Source organism: Mya arenaria, chromosome 14 (assembly GCF_026914265.1).
Source record: "Mya arenaria isolate MELC-2E11 chromosome 14, ASM2691426v1".
Classification (NCBI taxonomy): Eukaryota; Metazoa; Mollusca; class Bivalvia; order Myida; family Myidae; genus Mya; species Mya arenaria.
In genome coordinates, this window is record NC_069135.1 from 52,144,274 (window position 1) to 52,165,061 (window position 20,788).

At 34.4% G+C, this 20,788-nt stretch overlaps 1 protein-coding gene across 1 annotated transcript in view; it reads left to right on the forward strand.

Moving 5' to 3' along the window:
• Positions 1-358: 358 nt before the first annotated feature.
• LOC128217286 (contactin-like) overlaps positions 359-20,788 on the forward strand; it is a 38,019-nt gene continuing 17,589 nt past the window's right edge. Inside the window, exons 1-17 of the mRNA XM_052924325.1 lie at positions 359-434; positions 3,182-3,255; positions 4,191-4,285; positions 4,688-4,773; positions 6,321-6,493; positions 7,790-7,900; positions 8,587-8,774; positions 9,267-9,408; positions 9,734-9,835; positions 11,757-12,014; positions 12,957-13,062; positions 14,004-14,188; positions 15,209-15,487; positions 15,694-15,987; positions 17,829-17,998; positions 19,562-19,688; positions 20,336-20,548. Of these exons, the coding sequence (XP_052780285.1) occupies positions 3,195-3,255; positions 4,191-4,285; positions 4,688-4,773; positions 6,321-6,493; positions 7,790-7,900; positions 8,587-8,774; positions 9,267-9,408; positions 9,734-9,835; positions 11,757-12,014; positions 12,957-13,062; positions 14,004-14,188; positions 15,209-15,487; positions 15,694-15,987; positions 17,829-17,998; positions 19,562-19,688; positions 20,336-20,548 (2,590 nt within the window). The 5' untranslated portion in view covers positions 359-434; positions 3,182-3,194. The remainder of the gene's footprint in view (positions 435-3,181; positions 3,256-4,190; positions 4,286-4,687; positions 4,774-6,320; positions 6,494-7,789; positions 7,901-8,586; positions 8,775-9,266; positions 9,409-9,733; positions 9,836-11,756; positions 12,015-12,956; positions 13,063-14,003; positions 14,189-15,208; positions 15,488-15,693; positions 15,988-17,828; positions 17,999-19,561; positions 19,689-20,335; positions 20,549-20,788) is intronic.

Consider the following 20,788-nt stretch of genomic DNA (forward strand, 5'->3'; position numbering starts at 1 on the left):
CATTTTTTTCTGAAAATGCAGAAATACATGGAGCAATTTCAGAATTAATGTTCTTTCTGAATAACATTATTATATTGTGTCATATATTTATTACTTGGAAGCACAAGGAGGCGGTGCATTCTTATGGACCTTTAATACTAGACTGTTTCATGATATTCTCAAAACAACAAGGTTACAAGAGGTCAAGAGGCATGTACCGTAAAGGCAAATATATCATCATGACACATTTCATAATGTATCTGATTCTCGTTGTAGTTCTTAAAACGTCCTGGTAGTTTTAAGTAGCTCTTATTGGCTCTTAGCACTACCGAAAAAAATCAGTGGAATGTAACCGCAGGTTAAAATTTATTCAGTAACAATTTTACAGGTAAACAACATCCGCTCAGGTAAAAGCGCAATCGCCGGATATTTTCGACACATTATGAAAGTTTCAGGTAAATAATGCTATGAAAATAGATGCACAACTTATTTTTGTTATTATCATTAACTAAAATTGTTAAAATATAGACCAAACGATTATCCACACCTTTTGTTTTAGCCGTTTGTTTTATAACCCAGGTGAGTCATTCCCGGGGGTTTTCTAATGTAAACAAAGTTTGAAAAGACGCATCGCTTCAAATTAGATTCAACATGATCCATTAATGTTGTTTTTATTTAATATTCATTTATTATTTTGTTGGTATAATTTTTCAAAAATTGAATTATTGTTAAGCTGCCTTGATTGGCTTTTAAACTGAAAAATTGTTGTGTCAGTCGTAAAATCCACTTCCAACAGTCATGTTGTTAACTTAGCTTTTAGAGCGATGTGGTTGTTGTATCAACTGCGGGTCAAAAACTATGCAGCTTAAATCTCTGTTTGGGCATACACTCCTTTGCTTGACTTTAATGGTGTCGGAGTACATATGTACTTCTGTAGTGGTATTGGGCAGTAACGACTAACGGCTGAGTGTACCCAGTACAGTCAGTATATCCAACTTTAGGCAGTTCCGGTCTGGAAAAGTTGAAATTTGGCAGATTATGTGAATCGCTTTTATTGTAGGATGCTGTCAGAAAAGCTGGAGTAATCTTTCTAGTATCATCCAGTTTTTATTACAGCTGTATATATATAATTTGTTGTTTTCTTAGCAACATTTACTAGAATATGATATACGCGGTATGACTAAAATACGAAAATAACCTATTTTCGCGAAAATAGCTTTTTTGACTTAAATACGAAAATAAGGTTATTTTTGATGAAAATAAGTTATTTTCGCGAAAATAACATTTTTGACAAAAAATTAGTTAGTTTTTGGATAAAATTTATATACATATATATATTTTTTTGGGGGGGGGGGGGGAATAAGTTATGGTAAAACTCTGAAATATGGTAAGTTTTGGCAAAAATAACATTTCGGAAAAAAATGTAGTTAGTTTTTGGATAAAATAGTTATTTTCACGGAAATAAGTTTTGGTAAAAATCTGAAAATAGTGTTAGTTTTGGCGAAATTAACATCTTTGACAAACATGTAGTTAGTTTATGGCTAAAATAAGGTATGTTCGCCAAAATAAGATTTTGGTAAAAATCTGAAAAGTTTTGGCGAAAATAACATTTTTTTTGAAAATTATGTATTTAGTTTGAGCTAAAATAAAGTTATTTTCGCGAAAATAAGATTTTGATAAAAATCTGGTAAGTTTTGGCGAAAATACCATTTTTGACAAAAATGTAGTTAGTTTTTGGATAAAATAATTTTTTGGGGGGTGAAATAAGTTTGGGTAAAAATCTGAAAATAGGGTTAGTTTGGACGAAAATAACATTTTGGACATGTCGGCATCCCCTTTAATAGGGATGAGCAATACTATCAGCAATGAGCGATTTAAGACTTCTATTGTTGTAGGACATATCTTTGATTGTTCCCTTTAGTTTTATCGTGTTCCTGCTGCAGTAGCAATAACGGTCTATAATTATGGGTCATTGTCATTAACTTAATCCGCTTAATGACAAACAAGTGTGTATAACCGCTTTGATGTTGCACATTTCGTAAGGAGGTGTGATCAACAGAAACATGTCAAAATACTATCAATAATCATTGTTCATTTTTCTTAAAAACACAATTGTTTCGAAACACCAATGCACTTGTCATATGTGTTATGTAGACCGAATAAAAGTTTTTTAATATTTTGGATTAAAAATTGTCATTTACGGCAACAGAAGAAGGTATTTTTCCAATTTTTTTTAAAAAATCTTATTTTCGCGAAAAGAACTTTATTTTTGCCAAAAAATAACCACATAATTGTCAAAAATGTTATTTTCACCAAAACAAACCCTACCTTCAGATTTTTATCAAAATTTGATTTTCGCAAAAATAACTTGATTTTAGTAAAAACTAAATACTTTATTGTCAAAAAATGTTATTTTCGCCAAAACCAACCCTATTTTCATATTTATATCAAAATCTGATTTTTCGCAAAAATAACTTGATTTGAGTAAAAACTAAATACATTATTGTCCAAAAATGTTATTTTCGCCAAAACTTACACTATTTTCATATTTATATCAGAATCTTATTTTCGCGAAAAGAACTTTATTTTAGTAAAAACTAAATACATTATTGTCAAAAAAGGTTATTTTCGCCAAAACTAACCCTATTGTCATATTTAAATCAGAATCTTATTTTCGCGAAAATGACTTTATTTTCACCAAAAAATTACTATATTTTGGTCAAAAATGTTATTTTCGCCAAAACTAACTCTATTTGCATATTTCTTTCAAAATCTTAATTTCGCGAAAAAACTTTATTTTTGCAAAAAACTTTATTTTTGCAAAAAACTTACTATATTTTGGTCAAAAATGTTATTTTCGCCAAAACTTACCCTAATTTCATATTTCTTTCAAAATCTTTTTTTCGCGAAAATAATTTATTTTCATCAAAAATAACCTTATTTTCGTATTTTAGTCAAAAAAGCTAAAATACGAAAATAACCTATTTTCGCGAAAATAGGTTATTTTCGTATTTTAGACATACCCGATATACATGTATCTACACAATATGTGTTTTTACATGAATTGATCTCTAATACAAATATATGCTATTATTTGAAAAGTTAGATCAACATTACATAACTACAATGTATATTGATATTTTAAAATACAAAGCCTGTCCACACACTTTTATTAGCAGCTCTCATACTTCTTTTCTTGCAGCCATATATCTGACATGAACAGTTTACTTCTTATATCAACTCTGCTGGTGGCAGTACATTCACAGACAAACAACTGTGAGTATCATAAACTTCTGTTTAGTTGGAAATACATGTAGATGATAATTATGCATAACATTAGTTATGATTCTAATAAGTATGAAATGAAATTTCTGCAAAGAGTTTGTGATTATCATTTTCAGTAAAGTAAACTACAGTTGGCTCGAACTCTCATGGACCGACAAAAATACTTTGAGCCTCTGAAAATTCGAGCCAAGGGGGAATGCATACCTTTAGTGTAAAGAAATCGGTCCTTTCCCTCAGTTCGAGCCAACGAGTAATTCGAGCCGAGGGAGTTTGAGCCATCAGGGCTTTTTCTATAGTACACAAGGGTCCGACTATCGGACCCATTCCCAAAGCAAAATATAAGATATTTTTCCCAATCTTCAGAAAAAAATCCCAATCCATTTTTTTTAGAAATTCTTTTTACCTGTACTGGTTCATTTTCAACATCCTAATAAATTATGTGATGTGAAGTTTTTTTGGTAATTGAACTCAGAAATCATTGATTTTCATCACATTCAAAGATATGAAATATTATCTGTCATGATTTATTGCAATATATATTTACACCCCAAGGATTGATATTTCAGCCATTGTGGGTCTTTTAAAGGGAAAATAAACTAATATTAAATCATTTCCTAATGCGCAGGAGACTAGACAGCTTTTTCTTTTTACTGTAAAATTTCCCAATTTCCGCATTTTCACGACTCAAAATTTCCCAAAATGTCGAGGGTCTTTTTCCCAAAATGGGCAGAAAAAGCCCTGGCCATTGGGATTCGACTATAATTTAAATTATTTGTGTTTGACTCATGAAAAGTAACTTTTGACTTTTTTACAACATTTTACTGCAATAGACAATGATTTTCAAGGTCTGGAAGAGCCCTGTATGAAAGAATAAAACATTTTGTGTAAGGATTGATTAGTCAAAGTAAATTTTGTTTCTCACACAGTTTGTCCTAATGACTGGATTGCGAATGAAGACAGATGTTATCAGTTCAACATCTACCCCCCAAGAAAGTATGATGATGCCAGCCGGTTTTGTCAGGTACTTGTGACTAGCACAGACATTTTAGATGATTCATGAAAGTTCTGATTTTTTTTCTGAAACAAACTTTTTAATTGATCTAAATTGTAAATGGTTTTTTGCATGTTATTTATTAGAGGGGCATGGGAGCTAATCCATGAATCACTTTTTGGTTCTTTGGAAACTGGCACATTAGTCAGGGTTGTCTTTCGACATATTTTAGGGCCTGTATATACAAGCTTGTTTTAAAAAGAGCAGTTATTGAAGTGACTAATAAAGTAAATCAAATAACAATATATCAGCGATCACTGTAAATTTATCGTAAATAGTTCGTACAATCACTATTTCTAAGCATTATCGGGACGTTACTCTGCATTATCAAAGTAGCCTATTGTTGTGACAATCTTTGTTTCTCATTTTCAGACTAATGGAGCTGCTCTTGTTAGTGTCACATCAATGGAAGAACATCAATTTTTGTCAGCCAGACTAGCAGCTATTGATAAATTTAAGTAAGTTGTTAAATGTTGAGTTCTCCTCTTCAGAGGTGGTCTTGGAGCAGGGCTGTTGGCCCTCTTTTAGATGACTTGGCGTCTGGGAGGTGGGTCTCATTGGCCTCCTTGCCTTCAGTAACTCTCACAACAAAATAAAACTCTTGCATTGTAATATTACTAAGCTGTTTGTTTGATAATACACTTATAATAAAAAGCATATTTTGATGAAAGCTGAAAGCTTATAGAATCAAAATCAAGTATGTTTCCTGGGCAGAAACCAGTATTGATGTCCAATTTGAAGGGCCATGAGAAAGTTCTCCTACGTCTCATGGGTGAGAGGAGGACACCTTTACCATTAGACCCCTCTTACCAATGAGGAAGTTCTCCTACGTCTCATGGGTGAGAGGAGGACACCTTTACCATTAGACCCCTCTCACCAATGAGAAAGTTCTCCTACGTCTCATGGGTGAGAGGAGGACACCTTTACCATTAGATCCCTCTTACCAATGAGGAAGTTCTCCTACGTCTCATGGGTGAGAGGAGGACACCTTTACCATTAGACCCCTCTTACCAATGAGGAAGTTCTCCTATGTCTCATGGGTGAGAGGAGGACACCTTTACCATTAGACCCCTCTTACCAATGAGGAAGTTCTCCTACGTCTCATGGGTGAGAGGAGGACACCTTTACCATTAGACCCCTCTCACCAATGAGGAAGTTCTCCTACGTCTCATGGGTGAGAGGAGGACACCTTTACCATTAGACCCCTCTTACCAATGAGGAAGTTCTCCTACGTCTCATGGGTGAGAGGAGGACACCTTTACCATTAGACCCCTCTTACCAATGAGGAAGTTCTCCTACGTCTCATGGGTGAGAGGAGGACACCTTTACCATTAGATCCCTCTTACCAATGAGGAAGTTCTCCTACGTCTCATGGGTGAGAGGAGGACACCTTTACCATTAGGCCCCTCTTACCAATGAGGAAGTTCTCCTACGTCTCATGGGTGAGAGGAGGACACCTTTACCATTAGGCCCCTCTTACCAATGAGGAAGTTCTCCTACGTGTCATGGGTGAGATGAGGACACCTTTACCATTAGACCCCTCTCACCAATGAGAAAGTTCTCCTACGTCTCATGGGTGAGAGGAGGACACCTTTACCATTAGACCCCTCTTACCAATGAGGAAGTTCTCCTACGTCTCATGGGTGAGAGGAGGACACCTTTACCATTAGACCCCTCTCACCATCTTTTAAGTATTTGAGGGTGTATAATGTAATAGCTACACATATCAGCAATTGACATAATGGCCGACATACAATATAATATTTATAAATATTTGTAACTGTTAAACCAATTGAGTGATTTACTAGTCATTTGGTTATCCTGGACGTTGACTTGGTCTCAATATATTATTTTGTCAATTAAAGTTTGTTATTATGGAGGATTTTTATCCGATTTAGCATCATATGAACTATTTCTGACTGGTACACAAGTTATGGGAGGATGGGAATCAAGATCTCCCAGTATATTAAGGCTAAAATAATTATATAACCTCTGTTTGATTCAGATATGACTGGTATACAAGCGGTGAAAGGGATCCGTCCAGGAAAAATCCTCGATATGTATGGACAGCAATTGACCGGGAAGTCCCTTTATTTGCTGCTTTCTGGAAAAATCCTGTGGAACCACTCAATCAGGACATTACGCGGGATCTGCTTACATACTCCTACGACATACAGAGTATGTTTTGTGTTTGAGTTTATTTAGATCTTAATTATATGGGCAAAATTAAGGTTGATTGAAAAAAATCTTTTAAATGCAGTAATATGTTTAACTCTTTTGACTTAAATGATCAAAAGCATATGATGTGTACAGTTAAAAAAATAGTTTGCTTTAATATATAAAAAAATCAAATAATATAAGTTACATGGTCACAGATTTCTGTTAAAAAAACACCAAAATTCAATAACAATTTTTAATGTATTCAGGCAATTATGTCTTTAACATTATTGTAACAAACATTTTACATAAACAGGTAAAATGAGCAAGAAGCACAATAATAAAATGTGACCACAAGATGAATGATAGTTAAATAGTAGTAGTGAACTATTTTGCAAGTAAAGGCAAATCTATGATGTGTATTTAAAAAAAACATTTTGTGGTTAACGATTTGCTAGAACAAAATTTAAATAATTAATACATCAAAGTCTGAATGTTTTGTTGAACAGATGTTAGGGGGAGTAGTATTTATCCAATTGTGAATATCATTATAAACATATATAGTGTTAATATTTTTTATATGTATACAAATAATATGCTTTTTTAATCATTAAAGCCAAATGTATTATTAAACAATAATAATGCATTAAATTAAAAAAAATATGTTTGTAGCAATCTACATGTATATTGTGCTCCTTTTAATTTGAGGCCTGAGAATAAAAGTAAATTTCTGGTTATTAGTGATTGTTGTATTATGATGATTTAAATTCAAATAATTGTGAGCTCAAATTTTGTTAGTCAGCATTTTATGATAATCTTTTTTTTCAAAACACATTTTAACTTATGCTGCATTTATATGTCTGCCATTTACCTACATGGGTAGATTTGCTCCTTGGCAAATCACGTCATATAAACACAGCATTAAATAGAAAGATAGTTTTATATATAGATTAGTTAATCATACTGTTTGTGTTGCAAGTAATAAACTATCCGTTAAAATCAAGGCCATCACAAACTGGATTGCTTTATCAATGTTAAATAGAAATAAAAATATATTATACTCTGCTGAGAAATTATTACACAGCAAAGTTACCTTGATACTTTGATATGCCATCAGGCCTTTTACTTTAGTCCCCATGGGTCAGACTCTTGGACCCGTTCCTCTAGCAAATTAAATGATATTTTTCCCAATCTGGAGGAAAAAATATCAATGGATAGAACATCAATATCTAGGATCTTTTCCCCAAAATGGGCAGAAAAAGGCCTGGCCATTATTCAACACCACATTTATTGTAATAAAACATATTTACCATTCAGGAGTGCAGTACAGTATAGCAACAATGGCCAACCGGGAACAGAAGAGACCATTTGTCTGTGAGATCAGCAGATTCGAGGTGTACAGAATAAATGCTCAGAAACGAGGCTTTGGTGAGACTCTTATGTTATTGCATTATTGAAATGAAAATTTTACATTCTTAGGCTTGGTCAAACTGCACTATGGTACGATATTACAAAGTTTTTTTTGCTATTTGTCTGAAAACAAATCCATAAAGAACAATGAATTCGGGTTTCTAATAAGTTATGGTTGAGCTGTCTTAAATTGTACAGAAACCAACTAACTTCTCCTTATTCTACTGAAAATTAATTTATCATTCTAAATTTGATCAGGTCAAATTGTTATTTGAACTGTTGATATTTGCTTGCATTCAGCTCTTATTGAGAACACTAATAAATAGTGACAAAAAGCAACAGTACATGTGTTAAATTTGTGTGGAAGTTTGAGACTTTCACAGATTTGTTTAACTAAGATATCATCATTAGGGCTTTCATAATGGACTTAAATGCATACAATTATCAGTATATACAGTCAAACCCGCTAGCTGGATATTCCAGGGACTCGCCAAAATACATTGAGCCTCGCAACTATCGAGCTAAGTGGGAGATCTTATACAGAGTAAAACAAATCCGGCCCTTTACATCCAGTACGAGCCAACAAGGAAATCTAGCACGGATATTGAGCCAATAGGTTTCGACTGTAGTTTTTAAAACATTCTTTTGTAGTCCAACTTAAAAAATCAGTATTCCAAATACAACCTTTGTGTCTGGTATTTCAGACTACGGTGTCCCAACACAAGACTTAAACAAGGTTCCAAGAGGCCCTAAATTCCTGATAGAAGCCAGTAGTACAGTGGTTTTAATGGAGAAATCAAGCAGGTCCGTGTTCATGGAGTGCTTAGCAGTCGCAATCCCCCAGCCAGAGTATGAGTGGCTGAGAAATTCAACGGGAGTTATAAATTCACAGGTAAGAATCTGTGCATATCCTAAAACTAAATATTTTGTACATGCATTTATGACACAAATGTCAATATTTGTTTTGCTACTGGTTAGAGTATGCCTTTTACTATTCATATGACATTTTCCACAGAGAGAACTTCAATGAAACATTGTTTTGTCAACTGTTCAAGGTTAAAAGGTTTTGTTTCTAGTGGCAAGTAGTAACTCTGTGTTTTCAGGTTGATACCAATACACAGTGTCTAATGGCAAGTTTAGTATTGAATACCCAACATTATTATGTGTTTTTAATGGCAAGTTAAAACTCTGTATTTCAGATTGACAACTGCTAACACATTGGCTTATTGCAAGTTGATTATTGACTGCCCAACATAATGAGTATCTAATGGCAAGTTTAAACTCTGTATTTCAGGACGACAGCTGCTACACAGTGTCAAATGGCAAGTTGAGTATTTATCTACCGTACTTGTATCTAATGGCAAGTTACTCATCTATATTTCAGGTTGATAATCGCTACACTGTGTCCAATGGCAAGTTGAGTATTGACTACCCAACCGACCAAAAGGACACCGGAACTTACCAGTGTAAAGTGAAAAACCCTGCAGGAGTAATCATCAGCTCTTTTGCACAATTGTCATTTGCAAGTAAGTCTGGCTATAAGTTGACTCAATTCAATACTTTATAAACCTTTTTTATATATAAATTCAGCATACTTGAGTCAATAGTCAATAAAAAGAAGTTTGTTTGGCCTTTCCCCACCCTAAATTCTGTTATAAAAAACAAAAAAGCCACAGAGCTAAAAGAAATCAGGTGCAGTACAAACTGGCTCTCTCTTCATTGCAAAAATGTACTATGATTATTTTTTATTACCCAGGTTATTAAAGCAAAAATAATCTGCCCCTTAACTTCAAGTTAGCATTGATGGATACTGATAAAATATTAATGTCTAAACATATTTATCTTTTACAGCGCTGGGTTACTTCTCGCCTGTCCAGACAGGTGGTGTTTTCCCAAAGTATGGATATGGGGCTTTGGTTGAATGTCCTCCAATTACATCTAGTCTTGCTGGAGGTGGGTTGATTGACCAGGATCTAATTTCTTAAGTCCCTTACAACAGGATTACCATAAATGACTGGGTATAAGACGATCGGGGGTATTAGACGCAGACAAAAAAATCCGTGAAAATCTGATAAAAAACGTTTAATCTATGTTTTGGGTTTAAGGACGCATATAAATTATGTCAAAAAACGTCTGTCAATTTCGGTGACCATGTTTGTTGACAGTGACGAAAAATATTTTTTCGTGAAAATGGCGATGGTTATCTTTAAAACCATATAATCATAATGCAAAATATGTTTCATTTTAATTCGTTTTATGTTAGGAAAGGCACTTAAAAGAACTGATTGTGACCATTTGTTTCTGGATAGCACTGAAAGGTGCCTTTTATGAAAATATGTAAGATTTCTTTTTGACAGTATATCCACGGACCTATAAACCATGGTTTATAGTTCCATGGTATATCGTAAACAATAACCTGTCGAGAATGAAGTTAAGTTATGCATAAACCTTATATTGTACGGGTTTGTTCTCAAAATGTCAACACCTACAGAAAAGAATCAAGTTCGCATAAATGTGTGAAAAAAACAAGACCATTATCGCATCAATTTGTAGTATTGGTATGTTAAACAGAACAAAAGACAATGCGAGTTTTTCACACCTTATCATACAACTGACAAAAAATATTTTGACATTGCGAAACTTTTTTTTTTATATGCATGTTTAATAATTGTTCAATTCAATTTATTATTCAAAATAATATTGAATAACTTTAATCGAAAAATATTTTTGTTTAAATTATTAACGTCTTACGATATACCGTATCCCGATCTTCAACTGCCGTTTTAACCCGTATATACTCGATCAATATGACGCGAGTAACATCCCTTTCTACATAAAACTACACAAACTTGGCTTGAAATCAACTTCAGAAAAAAAGTTCAAAAAATTGTTACTGGGTATTATACGCAGGCATTTTTTTACATCAAATTCTGAGGGAAAAAAGTGTGTATAATACCCAGTCATTTACGGTAAGCTAGGCTAACTAAAAAAAATTCCAATAATTTGCGTAATATTTACTTCTTTAAGAGTTTTTATACTTTAGATAGGAATTATCTTTATAATAGTCACTATAAACCATTTTTCATTTATCAAAATCCAATTTAAGTATGTATTTTGGCTAATCGAAATAAGCTACTTAAGCATGTTATGCTTATTAAGGTGTTTTGAGAAATTTGGGTCTGGTAACATATACTATTTAAATAGTCTCCTTTATGAACTCGTCTATTTTTTTGGTGTTATTGTTGTCAGTAACGGCAAGATGTGCAAAACTGGTCAAAACTCAACAAATATTAAAAAAATTCTAATGAAATTTGGTACACATGTTGCTAAAGACAATATGTTCATGGGTAGCAGAGCCCATATCTCTGGCTTTAGCAATATGAGTTATGCCCCTTGTTTGGCTGATAAAATAAGTACAGACCAGGGATGGCATTGCCTGATTGCTGCTCTTGTTTGTTTTAGAGATTTGTCAGAGAAAAAGGGTCATGTGGAAGAAAAAAATGACAAATTTTATTTTTCACTGTATTCAGGCTTACAGGCAGACAATATGTAGCTTAGTTCAATCCAGTATCATTGTTGAATCTCATTATTGTGTCACCTGTGTAGCATGACAGACATATAGGGATTACTTTGTCTGGTGGCGTCTGAGTTGACAGCATCAAACTCTTGTTTTTTTATTCAGTAACTTTCGAATGACTTGGTATAGACCCTTCAAGCTAGGTAACATAATTTAACACTTTTCAACATGTTGATTCAAGTTTTTTCTTGGCTTGGTGGCACAATACATTAATACAAATGATAAAAAGATAATCAATTTATATTAATACACAATGATTCGCAGTCAAATCAATTATTACAATTTTATTTATTGCAGCTATCAGTTTCCAGTGGATGAAGTCTTATACTCAAGATGGTTTCCTTGACTCAGAATACATAAGACCAGAGCTTAACAGCTACATATTTGTCTCATCAAACGGGAAGCTGTATTTCTCAGAAGTGACTGAGGCGGACCATGCATATTATCGCTGTATCGCGACTCTTACAACATCAAATATTTACATGAATTATATCAGTACAGAGGGGACACAGTCGAGAACCAGCAGAGCTATTAGACTACAGACTCAAGGAAGCAGTAAGTAGCAACCTCCTTAGCAACCAATGACTTGCTTAGCAACCGATGACTTCCTTAGCAAACAATGACTTCCTTAGCAACCAATGACTTCCTGAGCAACCAATGACCCAGTTGGTAAACATAGACTTACTTAGCAACCAATGACTTCCTGAGCAATCAATGACTTCCTGAGCAACCAATGACCCAGTTGGCAAACATAGACTTACTTAGTGACCAATGACTTCCTTAGCAACCACTTTCTTCCTTAGCAACTACCTTCAACATAGCAACCAATGACTTACTTACCGGTATCATGCAATGACTTCCCAATGCAATGACTTCCCAAGTCATAAGTTACACTAAGGCATTTTGAAAAATGGTTTGTTTTCATTATCCTGACCTACATGTTTATTAAAAATGTTTTTCCCAACCCAATTTTGTCTGACTGTTGATTATTTCACTTTTGGATACATCTTTTCGGTACAAGTTACTTACATCCAAAAGGTGATTTAATGTATTGTTTTAAAACAGTGCTTTAGTAACAATAATAAAGGCCAAATGGTGCAAGTTTAATGTGACAATGGTTTTATGAAACAACTTGACCTAAAAAAAAAAAAAAAAATGAAAATAACCAGCCTACCCTTTATTATTTTGTTTTGTATGAACAAAAAGTTTATGTATAAGCTGATATTTAAGGATTGATCACATTTATTCATGCGTTAATGCTGTATTGAACGCAAAAGAGCACAGGAGCAAATTCCATAAATCGCTCTAGAGCTTCTTAGTCATTTGTGCGCTTGCCCTTCTGTTGTTGTTGTAAACAATGTGTAAATATAGGATAGTTTATCAACTTTCCCATTATAAAAAAAAAACTTATAGCTAGATGTGTCTATATGACGTGGAGATTAAGGATAGTTTTATTAAGTTTTCACAGTTCATAAAAATTCCTATTTTCTTCTGTAGCTGGTGGTGTGTATAATGCGGAAATCCAGGACAGTTTTATCTACGTCTACCCACCTGCTCCTGTGGTCGGCATGAATATCAGTCTGGAGTGCTTCGCTTATGGAACGTAAGTTGTTTTACTTATATTGCACTTTATATTGGGGCTAGTAATAGGCATCATCCATTCTGAAATTTTCTTTAGTTTTAATTAAAAGCTTCACTTCCACAGATTGACAATTTTTGTTGTTGTGTTTTTTTTGTCTCAGAATCAGCTGATTTTTCATTTTTCTTAGTGTTAGTAAGGCTTTTAACCGTAAAACATCTTATTTTGAATGTAAAGATGAACAACTGCAATCTGATCTTTTGTCAGCAGTCTCATTTCAAGACATCTACGCCAAAATTGGTTCATTCTGAGACAAAAAAAAAAAGTTGTCATAACAGTCAACCTGTGAGAATGCAGCTTTAATAACCCTGGAAATTTCATTTCTCTGACAGGAATTTATGTTTCCTTTTTAACCAAAAGGCCCTGTAAAAAACTAAGTTAAGAAAGCAGTGCTTGAAAATGTTAAAAAGTATCTGAAAATTCGGTTGTGATACCATTTCGTCTTTTTGATTTTTCTACTATATTATTGTCTAGTGATCCATTTTGAAGCCCCCAAATCATCATAATTGATATATCACTGAATCGAATTAAGACCCCTTTTAATAATTACCTACTTTGTTAAACAAAAGAAAACATTGAATCTGAGTCCATTCGCCTGTTTGTCGAGGGTTATCAAATGACCATAAAACATCTCCATCAATAAATATCAGGCCCCAGATTTTCGAACCATCTAAAGTCCCTTTTGAACAGGAACAAACTTTAGCACATTATTTTTGTTTTGGTATAACTTATTATAATCAAGAATAATTAAGTTTTACTTTGAAAACTCAGTTTGTTAACTTAGTAGTTCAGCTATTAAATAAAATACTTCAGCTTGTTAGGCTTAAGATTTTTCAAGAAATTGGACAATTAATAAATGATAAGTAAGAGATGAAATTGCATAGTATATGTTTTATCACCACCAGCCCTCCACTGCGATATTCCTGGGTTGCCCATGGCTGGGACGGCGCACGTTACAGCCTGAACGATCACGATCGCGTTTTGAAAATTAACAACGTTCAGCACGATGACACGGGGAAATTTACATGCACAGTTTCCAACAATGTTGGGTCGGCACCTAGCACAAAAAGTTACACACTCTATGTTGAATGTAAGTTTGGATTTCTTTATGTAAGGCTTATGAGAGAAGTACTGAGTCAAAAAGGAAATGAATGCTTGGTTTGGTTGAAATATCATAATAAAGAGGTTGTGTAACATTACTTGTATGAATATGGGTACATGAGGACTACTTTTTGTGCACTACATCATCCAGGTAAGTGCAAGTGTGGACTAAATACTGTGCACTTCATCATTCAGGTATGTGTATCTGTGGACTACTTTTTGTGCACTTCTTTGTCACTAATTTTTGTGCACTATGACATCCTGGTATGTGTATAAGCATATGAACTACCTTTCATGCACTACATCGTCCAGGTGACTGTATGTTTGGGCTACTTTTTGTGCACTATGTCATCTAGATGCATGTATGAGTGCACTACTTTTTGTGCACTGCATCATCCAGGTACGTGTATCCAAGTATGTGTACATTGTACAACCTTAGTGTTTTATCCAAGCATTAATAAGCCTAAAAAATTTCAAACGACTGCAACTTTACACAGTCACAGTCACTTATAGCTAGGCAGTATAGCACATTACTTCTTTACATTGTTAATGGGTTTGTGGCCAATTTTGCTGCAGCCATATTGCTCTCATTTTATTCAATTAGGTCTTTCAAAATTCAGAGTCCAAAGCACTGAAGCAGACCAGTAAATTTCAATGCATTTGATTCTAAATTGTTTCCATATTTGGCTTGTCTGTTTTTTTGAAAAAATAAGCGTTGAGGTATTGTCATAGCCTTGTTGACCTCGGTGTTGTCAGCATGCACAAACTTTGACCCTGGTCATACACCATTCAGGATATTCAAAAGAAACTTGGGACACATGTTGCTGGTGACAATATGCCCATGTACAGCAAGACCCATAACTCTGGCTTAAACGATAAGTAAATTTTGCCCCTTGTTTGGACTGAAAAACAGATGGACGTTCACTCCATGGAACTCTTGTTTATTTCAAACCAGTATTAATGTAGCTAAGGGACCTTTCTTACAATAAAATTTGCTCTACATTTTCAGCCAAGCCGTATTTCGTCATGCCCCTTCATGATCAACACTTGGACACGGGCACACAGCAGCTGACGTGGCAGTGTGAGGCCCGATCCGTCCCCTTTCCAACGTACACCTGGTATAAAGATGGGCTCATCATAACTAATAGCTCAGAAGGAGATATCCGTGTGCACAAGAACACCCTGTATTTGCAGAATCTCGATCCGAAGCGGGATAGCGGCATGTATCAGTGTTTTGCGGCCAACTCACATGGTGTTTCGACTACAGCCGCTCAGCTGAGAATTCTCAGTAAGGCTGAAAATTGTTGTTCTATCCTTCATAATTTGACATTTTTGGAAAATTTATTTAAATTCAATTTTGAAAAGGTATACCGGTACTACACAAATTATACCAAAACAAAAAGCTTAGCTTAATACTGTTTTAGGGACTTTTTCTAGATATCGGGGGCTTTGTTTCACATTTTATTAGTTATCCGAGCCTTTATCTTCCTGCAGCTGTGAAGCCCACATTCGACAAGTTCCCAATGAGCCCCACAGTATCTGGAGCCATAAAAGGGCGAGTGGTCATCCCCTGTCGCCCGGAGGCTGCTCCGTACCCAGAATTCACCTGGACCCACAACGGGGGTGTCATCAGCCCCGCAGAGAATTTGGAGGGCGGGAGAATTTATAGGAATATTGAAGGCGATTTGGTCATTACCGAGTTACAGGCATCGGACGCTGGGACATATGAGTGTAAAGTTGTAAACACGCTCGGTGAAGCAAGGAACAGGACTACTTTGAATATTTACAGTAAGTCACGTCATCACTCACAGAAACCTACACAATCAAAATGGCTGCCATAGCAAATTGACATGTGTTGGAACTAACTGGTAAAACTTATTATGAAGGAAAAAAAATACACAAGAAGAGCTAGTTTGCTAAGCTCACTCCACCCATTCTTAATCATTAAAATGTTACTTCATGTCATCTAACTATGATATAAATATTGGATTTTGTTATATGTTTTCTAGTGTTTTATAGAAAAGTGAAATAAATATGATATTTAACAGTTTCAAACAGTGCAATAACAATTTGATATTTTTCACTGTTCAGAAATTTTAGCCCGCTCTTACTTTCAAATCAAACATAAGTGCAAACAGGGCTGGGACACAAGATCAACAATTTCATGTAATAAAATGATGTTATGTTCGCAACAATTTGGTGTGTTTTTTTTTCTTCTGATAAACTACAATAAATTGCTTGTTTCAGTGTTAAAGGGGCTGTCTCACGTATGATAAAATGGCGGAAAAAAAAAGAAAATTGTCGAAAACTGACATAAACTTGGCATCGATGTGTACAATGCATTGAAACTTACTAACTTAAGTACCACATAGTTTACAATTTATTTAAGTTTAGCAGTTATTTCGTATTTTTCCATTAAAAAGATTACTGGGTATGTCTACCAGGTAGAATTCATTCCTTATGCGTGATTGTCTAGTCAGTGTTACTGAGGTAGGTCTATAGCTTAATTATGTCACCCGATTAGTATAAGCCTTTGTAGCTCAGTGAGTAAGACGCTGGATTTCAATTTTAGGGACGCGGGTTCGAACCCGGTCTCCGACACTATTTTTTTTTACATTTTGGTACTTTTTTTTTACAATTATGATATCAAAGCGTAACATATTCTATTAGATAATTGTCCTGAGATTCGTTACAGAAAAAATCTTTTTTTGGTGCCAATCTGTAACACAGTCCCTTTAAATTACACAAAATCTTACCTTGTTAACGCCATAAGTTAATATTCAGAAAAGAAGTTAAACACCAAAATTATAAATCAAATAAAAAAAAATTTAAACTTTCGATGCTCACTTTGTGAAATATATTAAGATCTTTACAGAAACAAACAATTAACCTCTAATATTTTGGCCTTACTCTTCTGGCATGAATTGCATTATAATTTACCTTGGGCCTAAATAAATAGTTATTTTTTTACAGAAAAGTATAGTAAATAATAAATTTTGTTTATTATTGCTTTATTTAAGCATTCACTCAGCATAATCTTGATGTTAGTCTGACATAAGCAGGACATAAGACCGACATAAGCCCAACAGGGCCATAGTAATCAGGCTGTCCACAGTCAGGGAATAGTCAGGACAAATGATTTTTTTCAAGGTCATGGAATTTATTAATTGGTCAGTAAAATTTGGGAAATGTGCAAGAGTCAGGGAAATTGGCAAAAGTCAGGGAAGTTTGGGAAATGGACAAAAGTCAGGGAAGTTTGGGGAATGGACAAGAGTCAGGGAAGTTTGGGAAATGGGCAAAGCTAGAGAAGTTTGGGAAATGGGCAAAAGTCAGGAAAGTTTGGGAAATGGACAAAAGTCAGGGAAGTTTGGGAAATGGACAAAAGTCAGGGAAGTTTGGGGAATGGACAAGAGTCAGGGAAGTTTGGGAAATGGGCAAAGCTAGAGAAGTTTGGGAAATGGGCAAAAGTCAGGAAAGTTTGGGAAATGGACAAAAGTCATGGAAAGGTCGGGGAAATTTGTAACCTGAGATTGAGGGCCATGGAAACAATTTGCGAAAAAGCAGAAGGTAGGAAATAAGGCAGTGTTATCCTTTCTGGTTAATCCAAATCCATTCCTATTCCATTCCAGGCCAGACTGTCATATCTCAGCCACCTCAGGAGACGAAGGTAGTCAGTGTGAATAGTACAGCATTCTTTTACTGCCAGGCATCATTCAGCGGCGACAACCTTGACATCATGTACATGTGGCTGTTTAATGACCGCATCATCAACATCACACATAATTACCACTATGCACGGGTAAGTTGATGGAAAAGCCCGAACAAAAATAGTTTGGTTGGGGTTACACTCCTTTTCATAAACAAGATGGGTAGGGAGGCTTTTTTTATTAGGCTTTATATAAGAACGTAATGGTCATTTTTGGAGAATGGTGTTAAAGTTATCTTCTGTATAAAGCCTTAACGGTTTTAAACTACATATTAAAACTAAAAAAATATTTTAAACAATAATTTTTTTTACCAACACTTTAAAAACGTTGGGGTCGCTGGCTATTTCTTAGTTAGGTTCGGGTAATCTGAACCAAATGTTATTGTTGTTTTTTATCCTTATATGATTATAAAGCCTGCATTTCATACATGTAGGGATCAGGGATCATGTTGTCCTTCAATGACGGTTGTCCGGGTGTTGTCCGAGGTGTCACACTACCATGTCCTCTCTCAAACTTAAGAATTTGTTATCCAATCTTTAACAAAGTTTGGACCAATGGCTATTAGCATAATATCTCAACTGAGTTTGATCAACAGTCATATCACACTTATAACTTCACTGTATGTTTAGAGACTTCAGAATTACTGTATGTACAGAAATATTACATGTAATTTTTGCCACAAAATTGGATTATTATAATTGGTAAATCTAAAGGCAGTGAGTGCTTCTATGATTTCGTAGTGCTTCAATCATTACAATTGCACAAATTTATTATATGCTTTCCGCTGGTTTATAGAGATTTATCAGTGAAATAAAATTGATATTTCACTGATTCAAACAGTGAAAATATCAATTAGTTTTTTTTCACTATTTTGAAATTAAAGCCCGCTTTCGGTTCCAAATCAAATATCAGTGTGCAAAGGGCTGGGACACAATGTCAGCAATGTCATTTGCAAAATGTCATTATGTTCGCATACAAATTGGTGCGTTTTTCTTAAAGAGTGTTCTTAAATGATTTTATATTCTAATTGTTTCATTGTAAGATAGCAATAAATCTCACCTCATGAACACCTTAAGTGAATATGAATTTTGGTGCTCACTCAGTGAAATATATTACAATCTTACACTGAAACAAACATTTTTTCTCTTTATGATATGAATTCAATTCATTCAATTTTCAATTCAATTCATTTTAGTCAAGTAAACAAAGGCCACCGACCCAAAATACACAAAGTGTACAAAAAACAAACACACATAGTATAGTAGTGGCAACATACTTTTGTCATGTCTAACAGATGGTATACATAGATTGTTAACTTCAATATTAACTTCAATATTGTATTATCATTTTCAGTAGACATTAAAAAGTAGAAATCATTTAAACTATTACCAGATGAATACCAATTAAAAATATATTGTCTACGAATAATATCGAATTAAGGACATTGAAAGAATGTATGATATTCACAATCAATAACTGTCAAATTTTGATTCAGGCAATATATACAAAGTCTCTCATCTTGTGGAGTATTTATATATCTACCAAGTTCAATGTTTAGTTTATGGTTTGAACAGCGAAAAACCTAGTAAAAGCAATCTTATATTTTAATGGAATTTCCATGATATGAATAATGCATGAAATTGTTGACATTTCAGGGCAAGGATAATAACCAAGGGGGTTTGTACATCATAGACGCCCAGTACTGGCACCAGGGTATTTACACATGTAAGGCAACAACCCAGGTCGATTCTGCATCCGCTATAGCTGTACTTAAAGTGGCTGGTAAGGACATTGTTTTGTTGCAAAGTAAATATTTCTTTATAGCTGTTGATTTTATTTAGTGTGATGTAGAATTTTACTAAAATTGATATTTTTCAATAAATTCATTTTTAGCTCAACTTTTCATGCCACATTCAAGAAATAATGTTGCATTCTCCTCAGAACTATTTAGAGTATGATTTGACTATTTACATATTTTGAATCACTGTGCTCATATCTATGACAACCACAAATATCACATATCTATACATGAATTATTTTCACTACACAGAGTTCCAGCGAAAAAACAATTATTTTACTTTAATTTGTTTAACTAAGATGGGAGAAAAAGCATCTACAATGGCTGCTCGTGTAAGATAGGATCATCCCAACTCTTGCACAGGGTGTTCTTCAGAAACGTAGTAAACCTTGTTTCTGCAAAACACCCTACACTCGTGTTGGGATGATCCTATCTTACAAGACTAGCCATGGAAAATAATCAGGGTGATTCGGTGTCATGTCAAGTGTGCAAAATATAGTTTTACGTACTTTATTAGCACATCTATTATAATAATTGTTAAGTTCTGTCCCTTTAATGACTGAAAAAAGAAACAGTCGAGCATTGGCATTTGTTCCGCAGTACTCTTGTTAAAACTGTCACAATATTACAGGTCCACCATCCGCACCATCAGGAGTAGCAGCTTACAGTAAGATGAGCACGTTGCAATTTCCCTCCGGTGCAATTGGAGAAACTGTTACCGTCAACAACCATGATGCTCTCCTTCGGTGGACTGAGCCGATTGATAACCATGGCGCTGATGTGATCAGTTACATTATATACGGGAAGACAAACTATTCGGATCAGTGGGACACACTCGCGCAATGTATGTATTTCTAAATCAATTTGTATATCGATGGCAGTGAATGAAAAACCAGTAAATGCCAAAATGGTACTTTTACAGCAGAGACAAGAAAATAAAAAAGTGAACATTCTGTACCTGCACAATGTTGAGGGTTAGTGCAAAACTGATATTATTCTACCAATTTTATATGGATTTGAAACTTGTACTAGGCCTGCAAAATTAAATGAAAAGGGTTTTAATTCATCCAATGTGTTAACTGCC